A 27,933-nucleotide genomic window follows, 5' to 3' on the forward strand; every position below is an offset into this window, starting at 1 on the left:
AGCTACATGAAAATTAAGCTTGAACCTTGTAGGACAGCCAAGTTCTGCCAAAATATATCCACCAGCTCCTTCATCTTAAATCAAAAACTTGCTACTGGAGGTGAGCTCCTGCAAAATCCCACATGCAAGTACTGGTGATGTGTATGTACAGATAGATAGACAGACAGATACCCATTTTTCAGAAGTTATTTACTCTTAGTAGGGGTAAAGAGGCAAAGGATTAAACTTTGATTCCCTGTCAAAACCATCCTAAGATCAAAAAAAACCCAAAACAAAAACAAAAAACCACCCAAACCTATCTGGCATAAAAGCACAGCAAGAATATTGTTCCCTGGGTCTCTTCAAAGCCATATTCAAACAGCTGTCCCAGCACCCTGCTGCCCACATTCTGATTTTGAAGACTCTAAAAAGCCACCAAACATTTTGTATGACAGCACAGGCTGATCTAATTCAGCATATAAAACATGTTGCTGCTCCTCTCACCCTGTAAGAAGTAGAGCAGCAAACAAGCTAATAGCTGGATTGCTGTCATGCCAATAGTTCAAGTGCATGCAACTCTAAACCACTTCCCAGGCTTTTTTTTGTTTTTACAAAAAAATAAGCCCAGGACAGTATCACATTTATTGTGCTGCAATAGGAGAATCTGGTTATGTTTGAGCAGTGTATTATTTCACCTGGACCAACTAAAATATTCAGTTACACAACAGCTAATCATGAACAGAAGATAAGCTCAGAGATAAAAATAGGGAGAAAGACAGAGAGACCTTGTAACAGTTAATCAGCATGATTCGTTTGTCAGCCTGCCATTCGCAGCACCACCTGAAAAGGAAAGCCTTGAAGTTCCCTCCAATAAATCTTTTTAAGCAATAGAACCTCTCGGGTTGGTTTTGCTTTAGTTTGATTTCTAAGTCATTCATCAAACTCCTGCTAATCCCCAAAGACACAAAGGAATCGGAGTCCAAACGGGGAAGAGGTACGACATACCCTGAGTGTCACCCAGCCCAGATTAGCCTGGCAGCGACCCCTCACAGCACATCAGTCTCGTCTGACTTCCATAACGAAATGTGCAGAGCAGATTCCTGCAGGACAGCTTCACCCCACAGCTTCCGAGTGCGGCCCTCTGTCCTCAGCGCGCTGGCTGCTGCCCAGCTACTTAACTCACTGAACATGAGCCGGATCACTGGGATTTCAAATCCTCACTGGGATTTCAAATCCTCACTGGGATCGCCGCGCTACGCAGGAAACCACAACAGGGACAGTAGCAGCTGGCACGGGAGAGGTGGCCAGGGACGGGGACAGGGACAGGGACGGGGCAGTAAAGGTGGGGAGCCGCCAACTCCCAGATGAGGCAGGCACTGGTGATTTTGGAGGAAGATGGGGACCAAGAGTAAGCAATTGTTACCGTGGTATAGAGCGTTCATGACAATAAAACTGATTTTGTCTTCTCCTTTGTTTTTGTCATAAGGCCTCAGACACTTCCCATCAGCCCTTGCAAGATGAAAGCAAAAAAAGCATCACTTTGGGCAATGTGGGAGACTTCAGCATTTATTCCTGAACAATGGTGTCTATTCAAGTCTCAGACTCGCTCTGGCTGTTAATTAGGAAAGTAAACAAGAAAAAAAATATAATTTAAGCCTTCACTAGATATTTGGCTTTCTAATCTCCTCTAGAGAATACTGTTAAACTCCTCTCCTATCCAAAGCAGGGATTTACACTTCCACACCAAGCCAGCTCCCCAAACCTTAATTGGAAGTGGCATTAAGTTCAAGGCGGGCATAGGCAGAGCAAGATTCAGCAGCAGCAAAATTTCATTAAGCCAGTTTTTCACGTGTTAACTTCATTTACCCATTTAAGATGATGCATAATTTAGAAGTATTGAGCAGCTCCACTGACAGAAATGCCCTCTGATCCTACCAGTGATTTACAGCCCCACTTCTGGTCTACAGTGCCCACAAAATTACATTTGGGACCCAACATTCATCCTTTGGGCTGTGTCACCGGCCTGGCTGTCCAACTTCAGATGTGCTAATTACAGTCATTCACTCATACCGTGTCTCTAATTTTATCAAGTTGTTTTCTCCAAGGCGTAACATGAGCAGGGTTTGGATATTTAGCATAACCAGCTGAACATTCTTCCCTGCTGGATGGCTCCTTGCTTTGGACTGGCTGTTCCAGGTCTTAAATAAAGCCTTTCAATTTTGACCCTTCACAGCTGATCTCGCTCTGGCCTGAAGTTCACCCCAAGTACAGCTGCCCCACGCTACAGACACAATATTTGCAGTTCAGCCATCACTTGATGTGCTTTCCTTTAGAGCCAGATACTTCAAGCTGACCCAGGGGACCAAAGTTCAGTTATTTTAAACACTTCCTCTCAGAGCATCTCAGGCATGGCTGCAAGATTCCCACCTGCCTTTCCCATCAGGCATGACCAATAGTGTGACCCCTAGGATTAAACAAAATGGGAAAACCACGCAGATATTCCTACAGATGAGGAAAGGTCCCAGCTGCACTACAACTTTTAACTGTGTTTTCCTCAGCAGCACACACATCTGCATAAAATGGAACACAGCATGATCAACTCCATTAAGGAAACACGTTTCATCCCTCAAAGAAAGGCATGTCAGCTCACCTTCTGCCAACAGCCTCAACAGCTTGGCATCACAGGTAGGAAAAAACACAGCTTTCCTTCTGTATCCCAGTTCTCCCAATCTCCCAGACCACTGTGCCCAGCACAATGAGATAATCCAAACCCTTTCTATGATAAAATACTACACAATTTTTGGAGCAGTCCCAAAACATAGGGATGAAATACATGCAAAGGGGCTGATGCACAACCACAAACTTAGGCTGCAGCAATGCCACAGCTCGGATTTCTTTACTGAGGTATGGGCAAAATGCTTCAATGAGCAGGATGAGAATGGTCACAGCAGGTTTGAGCCAGTTCATTTCCAAATGATTCAATATGAATCATATTTTCTTCAGACCAGCAGTCTGATTTGTGTGAACATGGTATTTTTGCTGAGTTCAGTAAAAAAAAAAAAAAAAAAAAAAACACACCCACACGACACACATAAATAATAGTCTCTCTAATCTTTACCACATTTACTAGTTTTGCTTTTCCACAGCAGCCAGCCAAATGGAGAACCATCTCTCTTCAATACCTAAAACATTATGCAGTATCTTCTGAGAAACTGAGATTTAACGGGTTTCTGCTGCTTTAACATATATATTTCAACTTCACTAGACCAGAAGGTAACTAAATCAGCCAAGCAAACCAACTGCAGGTCACAGACGAACACAGGTCTGTCAATTGCTTATGGCAAAGTAAAAGGTTACAATGCAATTGGCAAGTAAGTTGGTTTATTACTTTGGTCTAAATTCCTAGAGTTGCCTCAAGTCTTATCTTGAAATACAAACCAACAACAACTATGAAATCAAAACTCCGATGAAGACAACGATTCTTGTTGAATCAGAATTTTAGTTGAGACTAGAAACTGAAATTTGAAACTTGAAACTTCTTTCAGAGAGAACAATTCCACCTGAATCATTTCCAACTGTTTCTTTCCTTTTAATCCAAAATAACCCACAAAAGCCAGTCAGTTTGATTGAAACTATGAATACTTCTTGTATTTTCTAATTAAAACAACATTTTGGCAAAAAAATTACCTCTTCTTGTGCAGCTATAAGAAGACAGAAACTTACTCCAGCAGAGCAGCAGCAATGCTTATAATGGCATTGTACCAGAAGAGAGCCAAGCTCACAAAATTCCCAAGAAAGAAGAGGCTGTTCCAGTAGCAGTCTGTGGCTGGGATTGTGTATATTACCCATAAGCAGTATATTCTATTTTCAGCACATATTTAGGATTGCAAATCTCAGGTTTTTTAATGCAGAACAGACCAACTTAGCATCTTCTCCTACTGAACTACACCACACCTTGACACCAGGCGAAAGGAAAATGTGATTTAAAAACACATCCCAAACAAGACAGCAGCACAGAAATCCATGAATTTCAGTGATCTGTCAAATCACAGGCCATCAGTTAACTGGGCTTTGCCTACAGAAGAAGTTTTTCCATTATTTTTATTTCCTTTTTTTTTTTTTTTAATGAAATTTACTCAAATTCAAATTTCCTGATGTTGATCTTGCAGTTAACCTCAAAAAAAAAAAAAAAAAAAAAAAAAAAAAAAAAAAAAAAAAAATCAGAGCTGGAAGGACTTTTTATTAAATTGCTCAACTCTGCCTGTGCAGTGCTCCTGGTAATTTGTAGCTCTGAAAGAAACAAAGCCAGTGAAATTTTCCAGCTTTCCATCAACTACACTTTGCAGCTGAATGCTGACATTTAGAAAGAGTTTCCCTATATTAGAACTTTCAACACCCCAAAATTTACCCAAATTTGGCCTAGCTATTGAATATAGACATAGTATATAGAATACAAACATTTGAATTCTGCATTTTAATGAAGCTTCCACCTTTACTTTCCTCTCTTTATGCCCTCAGCAAGTTATGGGATGAGACTCTGCATTCAGCTACTCTGTTTCAATAACATTTTATGACAAATGAGAAAAAACATAAAATACCTGTGGATTTGTCCGTTTTTATGCAGGTAGTCCAGTCCCTCCAGCACCTCCTTCAGGATTGTGGCTATACAGGCTTCATCCAGGACACCAGTCTTGTGTTCTCCTTTGGCCACAATGTGCTTGATAATATCCAAAACAGAGCCTAGAGAAGAGTTCAATAGCTTAGTTTACACTAGAAGAACTGAGTCACAGTTAAGTGCAATTTATCATCGTTTAATGCACAAGAAATTCATTGATGATTGTCCAGATCAGAGTCAGGAGTTGAAGCTTTTTCTGTGGGAAAACAGAGGTAACAATGCACCCCTGGGGGCAGAGCCTCAAGGTGAGATGTAAAACCCCTGAGAACATAATAACTGAGTTATTTCTTTTTGAGAAGTTATTTGAACAAGCCAAAATGTAAAATGTACACACACAGGACTCTTGGAAGGTTTATAAGTAGATACTGATGCTACAGCTGGCTTAGTGCTGAGTACTGGAGATGCTGAAAGGGGAAATGGAAAAAGCAGGGGGCTGCCAGGACTCACAAGCTGAAGGCAACAAGCTTGATAAAATTAGGCACTCTTTTTCAGCTCCTACAAATTCTGTGCAGAGGAATAGCAGGAAAAATCTCATCTGTTAAGGGCTGGTACAACCCTAACGAAGAAAAAAGTGGAAATCATTAAATAGAGAACAAATGAGGCTGAATTCTGACAATGAGTCCCTTCTCCACTGTGTACAAAACTGGAATAGCTTAGATCCTTCCCTAGAAGCATGTTTAGTCTCTCTCCCGAGCAGGGTGTGAATGACATCATCTTCCATGACAAACCAAGCTTTAGAGAGCAAACCACTTCTTCAAACTGTGCCCAGGAATAAACGGAACCAGTGACTCGTACCAGGCCTCTTGTGCAAGGCCCTGCTTTTCACAGACACTGGCTACTGCCCTCTTTGTGTTGGCATCTGGACTGAAGATACTTCTCAGAACTTTTTATTGCTCCAGCATGGGATGGCTAAGCCTCTTTTCCAAAGCCTGTGCCATTTAGCCCCTTCAAACTTGGGTTTCTGTGGTTTAATGACTGGATAGGGACTAGCAGGGTTCTTACAGCCAAGGGCACAAAGCAATGTCAGCAGTACTGGGAAGTCCTTCAAGAAGGAGAAAAGCAGGCACAACTGGAGAGCACAAATTGCAGCTTTGCCTGTCTTTGAACAGGAAACTTGCAGGGTAAGAACATCCCAGTATTAACTGAGCTAGTTTAGAAAAGCTGAGTTCAGTTTTAGGAAAGCTTAGAGAAGTTCATTCTTTCTAACTCACAATCAAAAAAGTAAGAGTAAAGTATTTTTGGATCTGAAGAACAGAAACTCTCATGAATTTGGCCCATGGGAGGATCAGAAGTTTCACCTTGTAAATTCCTGAAGCAAGCAAAAAATACAATGGAGGTTTTTAGATTGATTTTCTTCTCACCATTCAGGTTCAGGTGGAAAAAAACCCTTCCTCTAACATTTATTTTATTAACTATCCCACTTGAATTTCTAGGCCAAAACAATCGTGCAGATCAGTTTTCACTTGAAAGAGCATTTTCCTTTTGGACTCTCCTACCAAAGCAGAGGCTGCAAGGTTTGAATACAAACACCATGTGGAAAGGCTCATTTTGCACAATTCAGACTGCACAGGAAACAATTACATGGGTGCTGTGTCCCTCAGTTGGTGTAAAACAGTGTATGCTGAGCTCATCCAAAAGCTTGCTGCAGCCAGCAGAGCCAATGTTTGTCACTTTCCATCTTCTCCAGCCCACTGGCACCAGCTTCACCTGGACACTAAGACATCCAGTAAACCCAGTGGATATAAACTGAGGGATAAAATGGTACCTTCAGCTTCCTTTTACCAAAAAATCTTTGCTTAGTTCAAGATATTTGCAGAGGACACAGTCTTAACACAGAAGACTGTAACAAAAATAGAAAAAAAAATTTAAAAAACCAGAGAAAAATGAAAAAAAAAGAAACAGAAATGAAGTTACATAATATCACCCCAACACTTTATGCAAGAATACTCAGTGTTCACCCTCCCTCTACCCCACCCAAAGCAGAGAAATACACTCGTGTTTAATGAATTTTTACACAGATCTTAGCCAAAGGTTTCTCACGTGGTTTTGACACACATTGGACTTCCTGCATCAGAGCAAGAGTATCTTTACTGAAGAAAGCTAAGATTTCAGATGTTGGAGATGAACCCCTTCACTGAAATCTCACCTTTATGTTCTGAGAAAAGAATCTTCTGTTGCGTGTCATGAGGACTCACCTGGACCTCAATCTATCGTGCTTTCACATTTAAAGAGTACATGCTTAATAAGTTTGAGGCTTCTTATTCTGGACAAGAATTTTTGTGAAATCAAAAAAGAAAACCGCACCCAAAAAGCCCCTCCACATCCACAGTTCAGGCTTCTGCTCTGAAATGTGCCTGAATGTGGAGAACAAACTGTCACTTGTTTTAGAAGTCCAGTGAAAATATGCGGTTCTTCACGTACTCGTTTTGTCCTCTTCCCACCCACGGCTCCGTTAGCAGACTTTGTTCACAAACATTTCCCTTCTCCTGCAAAGGGCTCAGGGAACATGAGGAGGCAGATCATATGCTGCTCAAATTCATTTGGTCAAAAAAATCCTCTATTTAGCCAAGTTAGAGGTTGTCTTTAACCCTGAAAGGAGGGTGGAGGGTAGACAGACAAGAGGGCATGCACAGAGGCTGATTCACACCCAGGCTCTATCTGCTCCCAGTCCTGCCTGACACTTTTTAAGCACATTTATTTTAAAACCACTTTCATATTGAGATGTTCATAGAAGTGGGGGAATTTGCCAGTCCTCTACAGGAAGAACAGCAAAAAGAGATCAGCAAAATGCAGGAAACAGTAGAAAAGCAACCGAAGAGCCACCTTTCTGCTGGAGAAAGTGTTCTTAGGATCATCTCCCCCTTGTCTGCTCAGGGTTTGGCCACTGGCACCACAGCACAATGAAGCTGTGATTTTTTCCAACTCGCAAATCATTAAGTTTGGGAGTTGGTTCTGATTCACAACTTTCCAACTCACAACTTCATTAAGCACAGCACCAGGGAATAGAAAGAACAAAGCCAAGCTGCATTTCCCAGCACTGCTCCATGCAATGTTCCAGCATTCTGGCTCAGGAAGGTTGGCATGGAGCAACAGAATAACGAAATCCCCGAACAGAAGCCCACAGCCAAGGTAGGAGCTAGTTTGAAAGAAGTCACAGGAATGTCACTGCCAAGGAAAACACCTCCTGCTAGAAGGCCAGGATTGGATTGCAGCATTAGGCTGATAAATTCAATGCAAAGTTGGTCCCAAGCGTCTCAGTTACGTGTGTGCCACACTCACTAGGGTAAGACCTCCACTGCCTCAGGATACAAATGCCCGCACCAACTCCACCATACTGGAGCAAGAGATCAGGGAATCACAATCTAAAGGGAAATACGACTGCTCTGCACAGTGGCCTGTTCCCAATCCTGCAATACAATAACTGCTAAAATTAACTGGAAACTAATTCATCTGAACTGGAACCAGGGCCTGAACCACAGCAGAGGATGTGCTTAACGAACTGAGCACGCTGCTGGGAAACACCAGCAGGACTGCAGAGACCGCCAGCTTCAAACCAGTTTAGGAGTCACTGGGGAAGAGAGCACATACAAACACAGCTGGATCTCTGCTTAAATGCAGCTGCATTATGGATTTGTGCTCCATGGGCAAACTGCTCAAGCTCACTGTAACACAGAACTTAGTGGCAAGAGGATGAGGCTCGCACTGGAAATAAGGTATCCTGCTCTGTATTAACAGCTAACAGATTTTCAAGGAGAAAACAAAATCCACTACAATGTCTCCAGAAAAGAAAAAAATACCTTTGGCTCCTCCCTAAAAGAAAACCTCTATTTTAGATAATGCTATGAAGCATTCAGGTGTGTATTATGCATGGCATTATGCTTGATTATAACAATTCCCTCATGATTTTTCTCATTAAAAATTCACAAGTAGCAAGTATGGACTCACAGTACAGGAAGGTGAACGTTAAGTCAGAGAAAAAGAAAAAAAAGGAAATTAAGTTTGGCTGAGGCTCATTGGAAAGCTCTTCCAAGCCCAGAAGGGCTACATACTAAGAAAAGACAAAACAAGACACAGAGAATAGGGTCAGAACTGGAGTCTAACCATAAATATAAATAATGCTGTCATTAACAAGGATGTTTAAAGAAAGCTGGTGATGAGCAACTGATCTCAAAGCCCAACACAAAACAAAGGAAAGGAGGCAAGATTTAGTGATTGATATGGAAAAAATGCAGCTAAAACAAATTCCTGCCCATCAAATATACACGGTGCAGCACAACAACAGGAAGTCTATGAGATACTGTGCAATCTGATAAAGCAGTCAGCGTGACTTGTCATTCATCATCTAAGTGTCTCAGGGTACTCTGACATCAATGGTCATGGAAATGCACCTACTCAGTAAAGAGCAAGCTCTCAGTGCAACCTGTGCAGCCACTGAGAGGGAAGCGGTTCTCTGCTCAAACTCACAAACATCCCAGTCTGCTCCAAAACATGCTCATGCAGGACAGCACAAGTCAGAAGGAACCTGTACACAGACCTCAGCTGAGAGGGCCCAACCTGTAAGTGCTTGTAAGAGAAGGATATTCAGGTTTTGGATACTGACATCAGGCAGACCACTTGCAATGGACAGTCTTGGATCCCAGTAAAAGCACTCCTGACTTGCACCTCACACGTATCCAATAAAACTGACTCTTTCAACACCGTGAATTATGCACTAATCCAAAGACACCAGGTTACCTATGGCAACAAAGTAAGATTAAAGTTCCACAGTTCACCACCTCACTGCTGAGCCCCTGCACCTGCTTTAGAAGCCATACCATAAAATGGGAGCGCTGGAAATCCAGTTTCCAGGCAGGGTGGAGACCAAACAGCCTGGAACTCCTTAAACCAGCTTTGCTGCTGAAGAAAACTTCTGTGTAATCGCACCCTCGGGGCAAGAAATCCTAATTGTTCCACTGATTCACTTTCAACAGCAAACCACCACAAACGTTGAGGCTTCCTGTTCCAAATCCAGAGCAGACTCCTTGACCTCACCTACACCAGCAAGCCTGTGGAATGGCATTTAGGAAGCCTGATTCTGACGTGTCTCCTCGGCACAGGAAGGAAACATCCACAGCCATCAGTGACACTGCTTAGTGCTCCAGCACATTGGGCTGAAGCAGAGAAGGGCATGAATACCTGAGCAGAAAGGAAAGCTTGTTTGGAACAAGATTATAGATAAATGCAGCAGTGTTCCAGCTGGAATTTTACATGCCCCCAGAGGAAGAAAAAATGTACAGCAGAGCTGGTTGCTATGGGAACCATATCTTGCATGTTATAACTTAAGTGACAGAACCAAGATAGACTTTAAGTTAAATGCAAAGAAAACTCCTCATTTAACTTTGTCTGGGAAGCAGAACGGGAAAATTTAATTCTCTAGCTCCCAACCTGAAAAAAAAAAAAAAGATAAAAAAAGGCAGGTAACACTTGTCTGTCTCCTCTAAATGGATTGGCCATTTAGAGGCCTGGCAAAAATAGGCTTGGAAACAGTGCTATGGGATCACCAGACAACTTTGTGAGAACCAAAATCTGCCCCTCACCTGACAAATACTGATGCTGAACAGGCTGAACCTTTGAGAAAGGGGAGTTGGCAGATTCAGTGCTGCTTCTTTCAAGACATCTCAGCATTAGCCAGTGGTTTCGGTGAGCCTGGCTGTGATTAGAGCCAAGAATTAAATCTGCACCTTGTCACTCTCTGGCAAACAGATGAAGAAAATGCATAAGAAGGAAGAACTGCTTGGATTCAGTACTTCTGGGACTGAGGAATACAGATACAGCTGGAGACTAGCAAAGTAAAGGAAACAACAAGTTATATAAAACAAAGGAAAGAAATTAATCCTGGTTAAACCTCCTCAGAGGGAAAGCTAAGGAAACATCCACTTTTTGTCTCCTTTCCCCCAGGGCATGTGCATGGATGCAGGAGAAATATGGAAAGATTAAAGCAGAAAACAATATAATACAATAAAGGGAGCAAAACAGCGTATTGCTGTTATGATCAAGACATTTATAGGAGAAAAATCTGAAGACAAACTAATTTTTCATGCTTTTCTTATTACAGTTAGGGGTGGTAATGTATCTTTACACTTTGCATTCTGCCATCATGCACAGTTCCTGCCATCCCTTGCTTCTGACTTATCCCATCCTTCATTGTTTGAAATTAAGTTGTGTTTCTACAAATAAAATCAAAACCCCTCCAGATGAATTAAAAATAGCATATCTCTCCCCTAAGAAAATAATTCAACATAAACATGAAGATTTCTAAGGACCTGTGGTTTTTGCTTTGATCCTAACTCTCTGTTGGAATTAGGAAGGGCCAGATCAGAGATTAACACAGCAGAAGCAGAACATGATGTCCTAACTCCCCAGTAAAGAACTAAGACTTGCCTTCCTCTTTTGGTCTGGCATTCTGAACTTCAGATCAAAGGTTGAAGCAAGAAGTTGATTAGCTAATCTTAAAAACGTTCAGAAAATAAAAGGTTTAACTAGTTCAATACAGCAATCTCCTTAGCTGATTTCATCAGGAGCCTTCAAGAGGTCAGAATATCCAAGAGCCCTATCTGGAAATGTTTCAGTATTTAAAGGATTTTCACAGTTCAAAAATATTTTGGAGGTTTCACCTGCTGCGGGCTAGGACAGGAAAAATTGTTGTGTGAAGTAGTAAGTCACCAGAGCTTGCTGTTTCATAGGAGCAACTGTTTTATACAATAATCTACAGCCACGGGTCACCTGTGAAATGAGAGCTTGTTGAAACCAGAGAGAATTTAGAAGAGCAAGCAGGTCACAATGTAAAAGCACAAGAACAAAAGCACAGCTGCTCCTCTTCCTACTAAAAAGCCACAGGAGTTTGAGAGCAGGACTGGGCTTTAGCAGGCTTTAAAAAGGCACGAGTAAAACTGACGACAGGAGAATGCCAGGGAGGCAAAGAGCAGGTCAGCAGCTGTCTAGAAATAGCAATTGGATTTTAGTTTGGAGTAACACCGGACTCAGAGGCTGGGGTGTCGAGTTCACACTGCTAAGCCTGGAACCCTACAGAACCTCCATCATTAGAGAAAAGGGTTTGCAGTTTCTACTGAAGGGAACAGAAACAGCAGACACTTCACAAACCTGACAAAGACATCACCAGGCTGAAAGAAGCTGTCAGTAACAGGACACACCAGCACCCCTCGTCTCTACCAGCTGCATCTCATCACAGCCACGTTTCTGCCATCAGCCACTCCACACCTGCTTTGGGCTCAGTGCTGCCAGTTCAGACAGCTCTGAGCAGCGGCTCCCACCAGCCTGGCTGGGCTCTGATGCACATCAGCTCCCCAACTCTACCTCCTGGCTGCTGACAACCTTCAAATATAGAAATCTTCCATCAACAGAGTACTTGTGGAGACAAATAGTTCTGTTTCAGGGACAATGTCAGTCAAGTAATTAAGGCACCTTTGAGTGCACCCTCTGGTTGTCCTCTGGAGGAGCAAGGCACTGTTAGACAACAGCAACAGATGGATTTAGAGTATTTTCCCTTAGAGACATTTCTAAAATACTTGCATGTATGACCAGGTTAGGATTTTAACAAAAGACTGCAGCCAGCAAATAAATTAAATTGTGCTTACAAAAACAACAACAAAAGGCTTGCATTACAGATGGGGCTGTCTTGTGGGCCGTTTACCAAATTACTGAAGTCAGTGTTTGTATGCTGAAATTAAAACTAGTTTCAGCCTGAAATCACACACCAGCACACACTGACAGAAAAGAGGCAATAAAATTCTGAACTTTACCCAGAATAAATTCTCAAGTACAAAAGCCATGATCAAGATACAGAATGGACATCAGAATGTACTTCTTATGTACTTATGGGAATGTACAAATCTTTTTGAACAGCTAAACAAAATGAAAGTGTTAGGCTGTACTCTGGTTTGGGGCTGTTTTGGTGGAGGGTTTTTTTGTTTGCTTGTTTGTTTTTGGTTTTGTTTCTTTGCTTTTGTTTTCTGGTTTAAAAACCAGCTCAAAGGTTTTTCCTGTTGAGAAATGCAGATCATTATTTTTCCCACTGGATGACAGATGACCGCAAAACGAGCCACTTTATTACTGATAAGAACTAAGCTCCAAGGAATGAGAGGCAGTTTTAGAAGTGTCTCTTGTTACATAAATCACTCAGCCTAAGACCAACTGAAAATAGTCTCATTAAAAGTGAATGAAAAAGCTCTTCAGTCAGAAAGCTCCGATCACAAGTTTCTTCCCCCATCCAGAAGATTGCGCTGTAGAATTTGCCTGTGAGATCTAATATGAGATCCCTAAAGCACAGATATAAAAAAAAAGTCTGAAGTAAAAAGCCTATAAAAGAAAATAGCTGAAAAATACCTCACAAGGAAGGTATCCTCCTGCTTTGAGGTCAGCCTCAAAGTCTTGCTATTTACTTTAGCAATTCCTCCAGCCTTCAAATGATTCCTTTTAGGTGAGAAAACTTAACAGTGACTCACAGAAACGTTGGGGAGAGGGAAGAATTACACTCTTACTGGTCTGACTTCTACTGTATGACCCTACTCTTCAACATATGCAACAGAATAAGCAGGGAGATTTCCTAGCACTGCTTTACTGCAAGTCCCCCACTAAATGCCAGAGCTGCCCAAGGGTCAATTATCAGGCTGAAGAACATAAAACCCATTCAAAGGGAATATTAAATGAGAAGCAGGTCATCATTCACACCAGCAAGAGGCTGGTTCTGAAGCAGTAATTATTTTTCCAGAATTTTTCCAGTGTAGTCTTTACATCTGTAGTGCCTTGATAATGATGGTTTGACTTTTCCCCAGCTTGACACAAAAAAAACCCCCCACAACCCAACAAAAAAAAACCAAACAACCAAAAAACCCACCTCCACACAAAATTGAGAACAGAGACAACATTTGGAGGTTCAAGGATGAGCCTCATCGTGACTCAATTTTGACAGAAAACTGCTGTGAAGTGATGGAGGCAGCTGTGCATTTTCTTCCAAGAAATTGTGTACTCTCCTGGAAAAGGCCAAACCCACTGCTGCTGCCTCTCCGGCACCCCTGAAATGCCATTTCCTGGTGTTGTGGAAACTTTCCCATAGATACACTTTTTATACACACAGCAACACTGCCTGCTCTAAGCTGGCAGGGGATTCTTTTCCACATACAAACAGTCATCACAACTTAAAAGACCTGTTACATGTCTCTCTAAGAAAACAGAGGGTATTGCTTAATGACACGTGAGCACAAGGGACATTAAAAATCCTTTAAGACAGACTTAAGGTTGGCATGGAATTAGATTTCCCCCAAGAGAATCGCTAAAATTATCTAAAGAACACCTTCAAAGAGACGTTTTTATGGTCATTGTTGAGCTCTTGTGCAAAATGCAAACAGGTTTAGCCAGATTTTTCCACATCATCTCCTGGCATTTTACAGTCCACAAAATAAAGCCAAGAACAGAGAAACCAGGTTGAGTTGGGTGTTTTTTTAAGCAAGAAAGTAGGGATTTCTTTTTTCAGTTTTCAATTCCTTTTCACTGCAGTGCCAGGAAAACTAAGTCTTCCTAAAGACAGGCCCAGGATTTAGCAACAGCCCTTTGTGTTATCATCCAGAACTCGATCCCATTTCTTGTCTCAACTGTAACTTAAAAGGTGATCCTGGAAAATAATATGACTTAAAAAAAAAAAAAAAAAACAACCATTACTGATACAAAATTTTCAAACTCTCTCTCTCAAAAGTTTCCCCAGTGACTGAGAATAAATCCAGAAAAGGGGAATTTCCTTGGCTCTGTGTTAACCAGGCAGTGATTTTCAAAAGCCAGTTGGGTGGTATGATGGACATAACAGGAGAAGCTATTTCTGAGCTGAATGGGTTGCAATCAAATATTACTATACACATATAGAATGGCTGGAAAGCCTCCTGGTGGGAAAGGACCTGGAGGTGCTGGTGACAGTGGCTGAACGTGAGCCAGAGTGTGGCCAGATGGGCAAGAAGGCCAATGGCACCTGGCCTGGTCCCAGGGCAGGGACTGTCCCCTGTGCCCAGCACTGCTGAGGCCACACCTCAGATCCTGGGGCCACTTTTGGGCCCCTCATGACAAGAAGGGCATTAAAGGGCTGGAGAGAGTCCAGAGAAGGGAAGAGAGATGGGGAAGGGGCTGGAGCACCAGGAGAGGCTGAAGGAGCTGGGAAAGGGGCTCAGCCTGGAGAAAAGGGGGCTCAGGAAGGACCTTGTGGCTCTGTACCACTCCTGACAGGAGGGGACAGCCTGGGGGGGTCAGGCTCTGCTCCCAGGGAACAAGCAGTAGGACAAGAGGAAGCTGCCTCAGGTTGTACCAGGGGAGGTTTGGATTGGATCTTAGGAAACATTTCTTCATGGAAAGAGTTGTTCAGCATTGGAACAAGCTGTCTGGGGAGTGGTGGAGTCACCATCCCCATAGGTGTTTAAAAGACGCGTGGATGTGACACTTGGGGACAGGATTTTAGCGGTGAACTTGGCAGTGCTGGGGTAATGGTTGGACTTTCTGATCCTAGAGGTTTTTTCTAACCTAAACAACTCTATAATTCTACAAAATGTCCTAATTCATGGGTGGAAACCTTAAGAGGTGAAGAAGGGAGAGAGGAAGGAAGGAGGACAGGTTTTTGTGCTGCCTTTAAGGTAAAGAAATTGGACCACTCACCTCCACTAAGTAACTTCATCACCAGCCAAAGCTCATCTTTCACCACAAATGATGTGTAGTAAGATACAATGTTGGGGTGATGGCACTGACTCATGGCTTGAATTTCTTTCTGTAGAGAAAAATAAAACATTAGCAGTTAGAATGACAATTACTCCTCGGGCACAGAACTTATTTTCCTCAAGACACAAAGAGGGTGCAAAGAAAAAGGATACCTAGAAGGTAAATGCAGAAAATCCACAAATACTCTAAACACTCAGGCTGCATCATACTAGAGCCAAAAGGTATTTTAGGGTTCTTTCTGTCTGTCTTGAGGAAGAAAAGTTAACCAAAAAACCCATGGTAAGGCCATCAGAGTGGTGGCAATAAAATACCTGCACGCAGCTACAACAGAATATTCCCAAAAATTCACTCTGGTTTGTGACCTAGGAAGTTCATGCTGACTTCTCCTTTCAGTAAAACACTATGCAACAGATGCTTAATCTGTTGAAGACTATCATTTGGATGAGAAAGGAAAATACTGGCCTCTAGGAAAAAAAAAAAAGGGCTCTTATTCCTAATGTTTCTTCCCAGCAGGAAAGCAGATGGCTTAGCTCAATTAGGTTGAAGGCACAAAGGACAGCTGTATCCTTTGTCACACTGGAAGAAGAGAGGGATCACTTTGAGATTGGAAAAATCAGTAGCCATTACCAGTCAAGGACAATATGAAATACACTGAAATTGTGAAAAATGAGGTTGCATTTATAACAACACATTAAATTGGTTTGAGTTTTGAATGTGCTTAGTGTTGGTTATGGGTTCAGGCTTGAGGTTTTCCAGGTTATGGAGGGAACAACATCACAGAAAACATTGATTTCATTATGCAAGCACAAATCACCAGTTAGGACAGAAAGACTCGCAGTTTCTTGGCTGTCCATAGACAAAAGCCATCCACTGAGCCAAGCCTGGCACCCTGCACTGCACCCAGCTGAGCCTTTTTGCTTCAGCCAAGTGCCCCAACCTGACAAACTGTACCCACCCCAGTCACTCATCCCCTCATACCCTGAACTTCTGCTCTCAGCTACAGCATTCCTTCCCAGGACAGAAGGAAGGAGGAGAGCAAGGGCCCTTCACCCCCTGATCCTTCCCTCCCTCTAAGCACAAGACTTCCCTGGTACTGAAGTGCAAGAAAGAGCTCCGAGAAGAATTCACTGGTGCCCTGGACACCCCACAAGTGCAGCACATTTTCCTCCTGCTCCTGTACAGAGCTCTGCTTGTGACCGAGTTCAGAGCAAAGCCACTGCTTCCCCTTGGCAGGGCCTGAGCTGGCAATCACAGCTCCAAAGGAACAGCTCATGTTGATTTATCCACTTAGCACTGCTTTTCAGGGAGTAGGTGCATTTGAGGAATCCAAAGCAATTCGTTCCTCTTGCTGCTTCCCCAGGAGAAGCACCAACTTTCCAGGAAACTCAACAAGCAGATTAAAGAAGAATCCTTCTAAACAGGAAAGGATATTTGAAGAGTGGGGAATAAGCTATTCATCTCCACGTAGTATACTCTGACTAAAAAACACTCTGTGAAAATAAATACAGCCTAAAACAATATATTTTGCTTACTGTGACAGCTCCAGCTCCCTTCCTTGCAAACTTTCACTTGTGTCAAGTCATTTTTCACAAAGGAAATCAATCAGCAACTTTGGAGTTTTCTGCAGTTCTCTGTAGTTCTCTCTCTGACTATTAAAATATACTATACAAGATCAAGTGGAACCAGAGGAAACCAAGGTGGAAAGCAGCAAGCAGGACTGGTAATCCATCCCATCAGCCAGACCTGCCCCAAATCCACCACTCTCAGAAAATATCTAGAGGAGCTGGCTTTATATTTTCTCAGCTAGACTGCTCAAAATATTTTGAGGCAGTTCCCTGGGAGACCAAAAGAGTAATACGAGAAATATATACAAACATTGCATATTTAATATATATTTGTGTATGCTACTGGAGTACAGGAGGCAATGAGATCAAGTCTGGACTAAGTTTATTTAAGATCCTAGACCCAGATCACATTTTTGCCATTTACACAGGTCCATACTACAGAATTTTTCAGCCACTTGGTGACACTTAGTTACCATTTTATTATTATTTTATAAGAACTTCCTCTCTCATTCACTAACAATCTACTCCCTGGGCTGGGAAACACAGCTGAAAAAAAAAAATAGCTCAAGTCTGTCATGTGCACCAAAGCATAAAGAGTGAAAATAAATAATCACAAACCTGATCTGTGCAATTAAACACTCTGTCAGCCAGTGGATGTATAATACAGGCAGATTAATCCATTTCTCACACAGTGTGGCACAGCTCTGAATAATTAATTGCATCACAGCCCAAGATTTTCAGTGTTTTTACATTACCAATCAGAAGGAGCAGCAGCCACACAGACTTTCCTTCCCACCACAAACCCCCATTTCATTTTCAGCAGTTTTCTAGGCTAATCTCACACTGGCTACATCAAAGCTTGGTTCCTGTTCTCCCCCAAAGAGGGTACCAACATCCTGAAAGCTCAAGCCATACAATTGTTTTAAGTGATAGTGGCAAATCACAGGGGCATTGTGGTTAAAATGCTTCCTGGCACAACTGAAACCAAGCCAATTCTCTCATACATGCACAGTCTGCCCCAGCAGTACAAATGCAGGGGCTGAAGGGCTGCAGCTAAAGCAGGAGTCCCACTCAAGGATCACTGGGCAGCTCAGCTCAAAGGCGTACTTAGAGTAGGAAGGGATAAAATGCAGCAACAGCCATTTTGTGTGTAGTAAACTCAGCTTTCATGCTGTTCCCAAAGCTTTTGGGAGAGTTTGCTGCTCTTCAAACACAACAAAGTCACAGCAGGTAAAAGTTTCCTCTTCCTACCTCCCTAATAAGATTGCTGTCCCCAGATAAAAGAGTCACAACTGTGCTTCCCATATTTTCCCCAGCATCAAAACTGTATTGGAAAACTGCTAATAAAAATCTCAGTGATTTCCACACCTCTGTAATAATTTATTTGGGCCGCTCTAGACAAGTTTTAAGGTGGACAGGTTGCTTTATTCCCTCTCTGCCAACAGCCAGGGGTCACTTGATACAAACTCCCAAGCCATCCAGAGATGCAGTGGGTGATTGATGAGCAGCTCTTCCACCCAACACCTCTCACACTCCATGGCTCCAGTGATGAGAGACAGCCTCCCTGCCAATTCCCATAAATTGCCCTGCTTTCGGCTCAGCTGTGGAGAATGAACTCCTGACAAAAACATGTCTAGACACAGGCAATGGTTTGGAAATGTTACATGCTCACCCTGGGTGAGATATTAAAAATATCTGTATTGTCAAATACCAAAAGCGAATAGACTGGGATTAGGTCTAAATGCTTCCATGGCTTCAATTAAGGGTTCTGACAAATGTTCTCAGTACTTCTACAGGCAATAAAAGAAACATTTCAAGGCTTGCAAAAAGTAATAAAACTGCAGTGAAGTCTAATCTAGAATCATAAGCAACCTATTAGTTTCCTGTAAGTTAGACATTCTTCTGGAGATCAGCTATTTTGGATGAGGGTTTATTTGCCCACTGACAAACAACTGAAATTTGAATTAATAGGAGGAGGTAAGGCTGTGTTTTAGCTACCAGCTCAAGTTTCTTAATGGTATTTTCTTTTCACATCACCACCTTTTACTCTGTGTTTATCTGCCCCTGAGGCTTGCTTCAGAGGCACTTGCTCTCAAATACCAGGATAAAAATTGTGCTTTATTTAGTTTTACTTCCTACATGTTGACATGAACTCGAGAGATATAGCACCGCAGCTGAGTGCTTTCATGTGGCTTCCTGCAGCTTCAGAGGACTCCAGAGAGCTGTCAACATGGCTCCGCTGTTTGAAGGGAATCACAACCAGAAGAGAAGTGGGGAGGGAAAGGAAAGCATGGCTGGGGCAGAAATCAAAGCAGGTCAGATGTGATCACCCCTTGAAAACACCAATGCTTCAACTAGGGCTGGCAAAGATCTTATACCATGAGATTTCAGCTGAGAGATAAGGCACTAAAGCTGCTCTTCATCCTTTTAAAGCAGGATTTAGAGCTCCAGTCCTACAGGCAGCCATAACCATTCACATTCTGCTCCAAGTGAAATTCTAACTGTTTAGCTAAAAGGCTGTAAAATTGACAATAATAGTGCATTTGCCTTTTGAGGTGGCAGCATAACTAAAAATAAAAGCAAACATGTTCTTCTATCAAAATTAACTCAAGCGACATCTTTTAAGAAGGTGGAGAAAAAGCACAAAGTCAGAGATTCTGATCCAGCTTCCACTCCTTGGATTATCCAGTTCAACTCCTTGCCTCAAGTGGCTACAGGAGCTAAACTGGCATGAGTAAAGAGGGGTTAGATTAGGCCCAGAACAACAGTGGAAAATGAACAATTCTGAAAGGGATAAACACCATTCACCCATAAAGCAATCTTCAGTGATGGGAACAAACAGTCCCATGGCAAGTCATTCAGCAGTTGCCCATTTTAACAGCTACTCTTCAGCCTCAGTGGTCATTCAGTGGTCATTCCTTCTTTCCAACTCCTCAGCACTAGTGAAAATGTACTGAAGGAAGCAGGTGTTTTTGAGCTGTCGTGGTGCAGCAATTCCTACAAGGCATTTTTTATTGGTTTCAGCAAAATAGCAAATGGATGAGTAACTGCCTCCTCTCACAGATACAAGCAGCTTTACCCACATCCCCAACTAACCCATCACTGACCCTCACAGCTGTTCAGATCAATACCCAGTGCTTACAGCTCAGCAATGCTTTCAATGTGATCAGTGCCCACAGACAGCTGCAAATTCTAAAGTTCTTTACATGCACCATCTCGTGTTCATCCAGCCCAAGTGAAGGAAAACATTCGATGTTCAGGATTTCACCCACCATTAATTCTGATGTTCATAGTGAACTTTACACAAAAAAAAAAACCAAAAAAAACCCAACCCAAAACCTAAACCAGTCCAGTAATTAAGACTTCTGTTGCTGCTGCTTTGAAAAATAATACAACCAAGCTGTACCCAGCATGGGTTTAAGTCTTAAGCTGCAATCCAACACGCAAGGACCGTGTAACACAGCAGATCAAATAACCATGCAGAAACCACTTATCATTTATCAAACTCCCTGGCACTGACACTTGGGCACTTCTTTTCCCTGGAGTAAGTGTGAAGGTCCTCAGGCCTGGAAATGGAATTATAATGGCAATTCCCATCAGATGACAGGCGTGGACGAAACATCTGTACTACTTCCACAGCAATCTGCTGCTTTGTTCCCAGCAACCTTACAGTCTGGTTAATCCACTTGTAGGAAGTGGTCCATCAGATCAAAGGCAGTTCAATATCCTGTCCAAGTCTTCAAAAGAGGGTGTAAAAACCCTATAAAATGCAGTTACACAATTATCTGCCCATAGGGTAGACTTCTGACTAAGCCTGAGCAGTTAACAGTTGGCTTATGCCTTAAACCAGGGGAGTTCATAATCCTTCTTTTAAATCCTGTCTAATTTAACCTTCTCAGCTATAGGTTGATTTATTTAATCTCACGCAATGTTTGATCTCCATGTTATTGGCAGCAAGCTCCCTGGGTTATTTCCATGAAATTCTAAAGGACATTTCTGTTTAACTGCAGTTCCCTCAGCCTCCCTAAACTGCCCTCTGGCCATAGCACTGAAAGAGTAGAACCTTCACTTCCTGTCTGCAACCTGCCAGGCCCAGGGCAGTCAGTCTGTGAAGCAGGAAGAATTTGGAATCTTTCTAGGAACAGCAACACCACATCTCCCATGCTCTTTCCTGAGCCTGTCTTCTGTTGAATCATCTTAGGGAATAAACAGGCAGCATTTCCCCCTAGCTGGGAAAGCCCAATGTGAAATATCCCATAGCTTATGTTTCCCTCTCTGCTGTTCAACATTCCTGGTAACTGCTAAGCTGACAACCCACGTCATCTGCTACTCATGGAGAAAAAAAGTCTCCATCTGGATGGAGGAAAACTCAGCTTTAATTGCATGAAAATGAAGTAGAGTTTGTAGGACAGAGTGGGGATTTAAGGCCTTTTAGATCAGTAATTCTTTAAAACAAGAAAACACACAAGAAAAAAGGCTGGAGGCATGGTTATTTTGAGGCAGATGTTACACCACTGTTTCAAGGATTGGCAGCAGCAGCAGCGCAACCAGCATCCCACAATGGAAAAGATTCAGAGCAAAACACAGCTCTCAATGGTGTGCAGCTGTGAAATACAACACATGAGCAAGCAGACTGTTTGCAAACCCACACCAGTGTGGTACTTAAATACTGTGGGTTGCAAGACAAATAGGAAGTGGAACTTCAGTAATAAACCAAGAAGCCCAAGATCATTTGTATATAACACTGTATTTGACCACCTCTCCTTATGCTCCACTCCCAGTCACACCCCTGAGCAAGAATCATTATAAATTACATTGTACTCCTCTGTCAGCTGAATCCCACAGGCACTGTAGGAAAGATCTGTGAGCATTCAAAAACGGACAGGGAAAAAGATAAAAAGGAAGCATGGAAATAAATTCCTGACAAACATCACCTAATTCAGTAGCTGGGTTAGAAAGGGGCCCATCTCTGCACAGCATTGCTCCTGCTGTCTACATTCTTTACAGCAATTAGCACTTCAGCTGAAGAGCTGAACGCCCTTGACTTGGCTTGCTCATGATTCAACAAAACTGGCCTTTCCTGTATTTTCCATACCCCATAGCAGCAATAAATAAATCCAGTGCATTAACCTACAATGTCACACAGTATATGCAAAATGTGCAGTTTATTCCTGGCCACCCACACGGCTCAAATGTATATTGAGATAAAAGGATCAAGATCAATACCTTTAATGAGCCAAGTCACAGCACTTACTCTAAGCACAGCATCTCCAAAGCAAGGACGTGACCCCAGATTTCCTGACCTCTGGATACCTGCTAGGCTTAAAGGAATCTCAAGGCCACTTATCCATCCAGCTAGTGATAGAGCCACTTACTCTGCATTTCCAACTCCAAATCAACCTTTCACTTCTCCTGCATCCCAAGAACTACAGGTGCAAACCACTAAGCAGCACAGACATTGAAGGAAGTGTACAAGAACCAAATAATCTTGTTCAGGATGGCAATACTGTTTGCTGGTCTCCCTGCCCTCTCCCAAGCAATCTGAGACTGTTCTACCCTCTTGGCTATGCAGCTTCTGGGAATAAGGAAGCTTGCTTCAACAGAGAAGTCTACAGGTGTGAGGCACTGCAGAAAAATAATTATAAAATAATTTAAGCACAGTTTTCCCTTTGCTATTACACTGTCCAATAAGTGGGCAGAGCTGTAAACCCAAGAGCACTCTCCTGACCCTGGGCAGGAAAGCAGAGTTCACCATAAGCTGACTGCTGTGCTCCAATACCTTCAGAGCAACAGTAGGATAACAGAGCTCAGGAAAGCCCCAGTTCATGATTTTAACTGCACTGGGGGAGAGGAGAAAGCAAGGTGGAGTATAACATAACCCAGCGCGAACTCATCACGTCTCTGCATTTGCTTTTTAAAGCAACTGTAATCTGCAACCATCTACAGTTACTTTTTTATTTTTAAATTAAATTTTATCAAATTAATTGAGAAAATTGCCATGAAGGGAGACTACAACACCGTAAAACTTGAGAATATTTACTTTAGGGCAGAAGCAGATATAGAAACGATAAAAAGAAGAGAAGGTAAGAAGGCACAGGGCTGGGAAATCAGGAGCTTCCATTCTTTTGGCTCTTGCACTGAGAAGCAACGCTGGTAATCCAACAGACTGACAAATTCAGAACAAATCCAGGGAAAACACTTTTTCACACAACACATCTACCTCAGCAACCCTTGCCCCTGGAAGCTGCTACAGCTCAGAACCATCTTCCACCCCTCTATGACTTTTAAATTCAAGGATACCTACAGCTGCATACTTAAGCCCAGAGAAGGACCCACAACAGACCCAGTCACAAAACTGGAAGCTCTGGAGAACTGTCAACAGCAATACATTGCAGGCCCACCCATAACAGGAAAAATCATTGTGAGGAAGGGGTCAGCCAGAGACTTAAAATGTGCAATTAGAAGTACTTATCTAAAATTACACATCAAAGTCTGTGCAGTGTCTCTTTCTGAACCTAATGTTTTTAGCCAGAATTGGCAATTACTCCAAGAATCACAGTCTCAATTACTACATCCTGATAATGCAGTCAGGAATACCACTGAGGCAGGGTAGTATGGGCAAGCCACAGAAGAGGCTTGAAAAGGATACCAAGGGTTGGTTTAAGGACAAGAAGACAAACTGTGAGAAGAGATCTTGAACTCCTACACTAGCAGGAGCCCTAAGAGGATTTGAACACAGTCCTACACGCAACCCTCCACAGGAGCACTGACACACTGATTGGGGCCTTTCCTCTTAAGCAGGGCACATTTGCAGATACCCATAATGACAAAATTACCATTAGACACTAGATAGAAACAGGAACTGTGGTTCAGGTGATTTGATGAAGATTGTACACATGTAGAGGTAGCAGGACTCCCAAATTCCGTTTCTGTTCTACCTTCTAATTGCAAGTGCCTGAGGTAAACTACAGAAGCTGTCAATATTCAAGGGGACAGAAAGACAAGGCAGGATTATAAAAATCCTAGAGAGGTGCCTCAGAAGAAAAGATGGTACCAGATCTCCATAATGCCAGTATGTACTGTGGAAAATTTTGCCCCAGAGAGTTTTCCCATTCTAGTGGAGACACCTCAATGTTCACAGTAATATCTGTGTCAGTCTGGCTTAAATTCAGGAACCTTCCAGATGTGAGGTGAATGAGACAACCACTGCACTGCAGAGGCACCAGCTCACACACACAAAGAAAAGAAAACCAAGCCCATCAACACAGGAGCCAGATGAGAAAAAGGAAATTTCAGTTACCACAGCTACTGCAAACATCTTTTTCAGAGAGACAACCTTGAGAAAAGAGGCACGGAGCAGCAGAAAATTACAGCACTACAGCTCCAAAGGACTCTGTCTCCTGTCCTGAACTCAGAATTACGGGGATTTCCATATGGCAGCCTGCAGTATACCAGTGATCCCTTTAGCTGGCATCAGTACTAGAAAGAGATTAGGAGCAACGGCTAATTCATTCAGTTTTTCTCTTTACAGGTGAAGGGAAAAACGCAAAGAACTGCAGGAAAGGAAAAGAAAGCAAAGCCATTCCCTTAAATTTTAAATATTCTGAAAGCATGTACTTTTGGATCCCCCTCAAACTTCACAGCTCTTGTGGGTACAGCAAAGCTTCGCACTTGCACATTAACTCAGTTCAAAACAAAGGGATTATACAAAGTGCTGAGCTCTAAACAGTCTGAAGTTTTGCAACAGTTGATCTTTTTAACGTTTTAAGTACCATGTCCCAAAACCAGGACAACTGAACTGCCTTTAATGAAGTCAGCCGAGTTCCCTCACCTTCACCCCACCTCAAGAAAGGTTTTAATGGCACTTGACAAAGAGATATTTCAGAAATAACTGAAATACAACTCCCCAGACAATTCTGATTGCATACCAGGAGCTCATCCATGCTCGTCTGACACTTCTCAAGATTGATCCGTTTAATCGCCACCTTCTCCTTCTTCGGAGCGCAGAAGGCTGCCTGGACCACCGCAGTCGCTCCACTCCCTGGGGAGAAAGAGACAGAGTTACCGACACCTTACAGACTTCAGCAGCAAGGGAAGGAGGCCAGGCAACAAAATTCTGAGTGCCAAATAGTAAAGACAGCAGAGCCGGGTAAAAAACAGTGAAAGCGCTCTAGGCACTGTGCAGCTCCATGGGTTGGCTCAGCCACCACATCCAAGTGCTGGGCAAACTGAAGGAAAACAAGTGGATCTTTATGATCCCTTCCAGTGATCATCACAGCTCTCCAGACTTCAGCTTCCTTATGAAAGAGTGATTCTACTCGTGTACTTTTAAAAGATATGTCACTGAGGTCGCACACACTTTTAACCTGATGTGTTCACCCATAGTGTCAAAACAAGCCACTCTCTGCTACCGACACTAATGAGATTTTTTTCAAATATTTTTATGCACTAATTGCTGTTCCCATCTCTCCTCATTTTGTGCAAAGACATGAGGTGGGTTTCATTCAAGCAGGTTCAGCTCCAGCTCTCACACTGCATCAGTTTCTGGGTTGAAAACCACAGCCCCAGAACATTTAAATTCCAATAGGGAAAAAATACCACATTTTAACATACACTCCTTCCCACTGCTACAAGTGGGGAGTTCTGGATTCAAAGTATTCAGCAACATCATATGCTTTGATATGAAAGGGAGTTTGCAATAGTGAGACTTAAAATCTATTTGATGTTAAGTTCATTTTTGTTGGCCTCCAGAAACTGTTGCAACATTCACCTCATCAATAGGACACCTTGTTGTCTTACTTTCTACCCTCATTATGGTTCCCCACATTTACACACTTCACTGGAAAGGAGTAAATCCACGTTAATAAAAAGGGTATAAGATATGTGGAAAATAGCTTAAAGGTTTCTATTGCAAATACCTAAAAAAAACTAATAAAAACAAAGAGAAACGAAAACAACTATTCTGCATTTTGGCGTAACACACCTATTTTAGCAGATTCTCTTATTTTTAACACTATAAAAACTACTTCCAGATTCTGCAATTCAGGTAGAGCACATTTTTGCAAGCTTCGTGATATTTTTCTAGTACATTCATATAAACTGGGGGCAAAAACTTTCATTTTCAAGCAAAGGCTACTGAAGCTCCCTACAATCACCATCGAGAGCCTTATCACACCAAGTTCCACCAACTCAAATGAAGTTCCATGTGAGGGAAAGAGCTTGAAACCCAGCCTTGAAAGATAGAGGAAAACTGCTCCATTCTGAGTCACACTGAAATAAATTGAAAAGCCCTGAACTGTGGGACTCTGCTCCTCTAATCTTCAACCAGCACCTGCCTCAGTGGAGCTACAGGACTTTGATTTCACTTTATATGGCATGGCCACGGCAGCCTGGACATCAGCTTGCCAGGACTCCCTGTACTCAGTTTACATTTTAATGGCAGAAGTGTGCAGAACACAAAATGCTAAGGTTGCTAAAACTTTATTATTTCCCAAAGCAAATGGGTTTTTAAGAAGTTCAAGACTGAGGCCATTTATTACTTGCATACATATTGTTTTTCAGAGACTATTCATAGCACAAGGCAAAACAAAGTTATTAGGAAAAGGACAGCAGTAACAGTAAGAATATTTATAAGGGGCTTTGAAAACAAAGTTTGAGTGCTGTAAGCAAGTTCTTGAGCAAGTGACACATGATGGAGAGGTCTCTGCAGATATTTATCAGAAATTACTCAGAAAGAGGAAGGTAGGGAGGTTTTGACAGCAGAGTTTGGTTTGCCTCCCAGGAGGAGGGCTGAAATACACAACATTAAGCACAGGACAAACATCCCAAAAGCAAACCTGCACATTCACTCCCTGCAGTCACTCTGCCCAGCAGGTGCAGGAATCCAGCATGAAAGCTGCAGTCCCAGCAGAGGTGAATTCCCACTCGCTGGGAATCCTGGGTGGCATTGACCTACTCCTCTCCACCCAGTAACAGCTCCTCTTGTTTTGTCTCTGCTGTTTCTTTGGTGGGGGTAAAAAAAAGTAAAAGCACAAAAGCTCAAGACAAAGAGAACAGCACACACAGAAGTGGTGACAAAAGGCAGAAGTGAGTTTGCACTTCCCACCACTGCTAGTCTCCCTACAGCAATACCCTTTTGGAACCCAGAACAAAAAACAAACACTTCATCAGTTCTTTGGAAAGAGTTAGATCCCAGAAGAAAACTTGCTGCTGACACATTCAAAGCATCAGTATTATGATTTCTTTCTTTGGATGTCTTGGTGCATAGTAATAGAGGCTGAAAATGCAAGCCAGATGCTGCAAAAATATATGATTGTGCACCTCAGAGGACCGTCTTGTCACACAACCCTTTTCACTGCCCAGCCGGTTTCTCAGTGTGTACTTTTACCTCTAAAGCTACCTGTCCTCATCAGCACAGGTACCTGTGCTCAAAGACTCTTTCTGGATATTTCAGACATGCAACAGTGTCTGCACTGCTTTCCCCCACAGCATGACATCCCAGGATGTCTGTGCCAGTTAAACCCAACTTGTGTAAGCAGAGCTGGCAGAGGTGCTTCTTACAATCCAGATGCAACATCATTACTGTGAACCAAATCCTTCACAAGATGAAGTCCAGGGCTTTAAAGAAGTCACCACACAAAGAATAGCTTTGTGTTTTATTCTTTTAGGATGTTACCACCAGAAACAATAGATGCAGCCTAATTAAAAGCAGGACCCCTCATGCTGCAGCTCCTTTCCAGTCCTCGAGTCTCTGGAATCAATGCTCACTAGGACTTCAGGGCAAAAACTGCTTTTCACTAAGTGCTGGACAATGCCCCAGCCTAGAGGGACCCGATCTGTCATGAGTGTATGGCATTATTTGAACAGTAATGAAATCCCAAACTAAATCCTCCTGGGCACATGGCAGGGAACCATCTGAATTTGAGACTCCTCCCATTTAATTCCCTGCTGCTCCTACTTTTCTGG

General features: G+C 42.5%; 1 protein-coding gene across 1 annotated transcript in view; it reads right to left on the reverse strand.

The window, feature by feature from the left end:
* OXSR1 (oxidative stress responsive kinase 1) overlaps positions 1 to 27,933 on the reverse strand; it is an 87,543-nt gene that overhangs the window by 43,512 nt on the left and 16,098 nt on the right. Inside the window, exons 2-4 of the mRNA XM_040066525.2 lie at positions 24,897 to 25,009; positions 15,344 to 15,452; positions 4,578 to 4,719 (exon numbers count right to left, since the gene is read on the reverse strand). Coding sequence (XP_039922459.1) covers positions 4,578 to 4,719; positions 15,344 to 15,452; positions 24,897 to 25,009 — 364 coding nt within the window. The remainder of the gene's footprint in view (positions 1 to 4,577; positions 4,720 to 15,343; positions 15,453 to 24,896; positions 25,010 to 27,933) is intronic.

The sequence above is a fragment of the Hirundo rustica genome, chromosome 1 (assembly GCF_015227805.2).
Source record: "Hirundo rustica isolate bHirRus1 chromosome 1, bHirRus1.pri.v3, whole genome shotgun sequence".
Taxonomy (NCBI): Eukaryota; Metazoa; Chordata; class Aves; order Passeriformes; family Hirundinidae; genus Hirundo; species Hirundo rustica.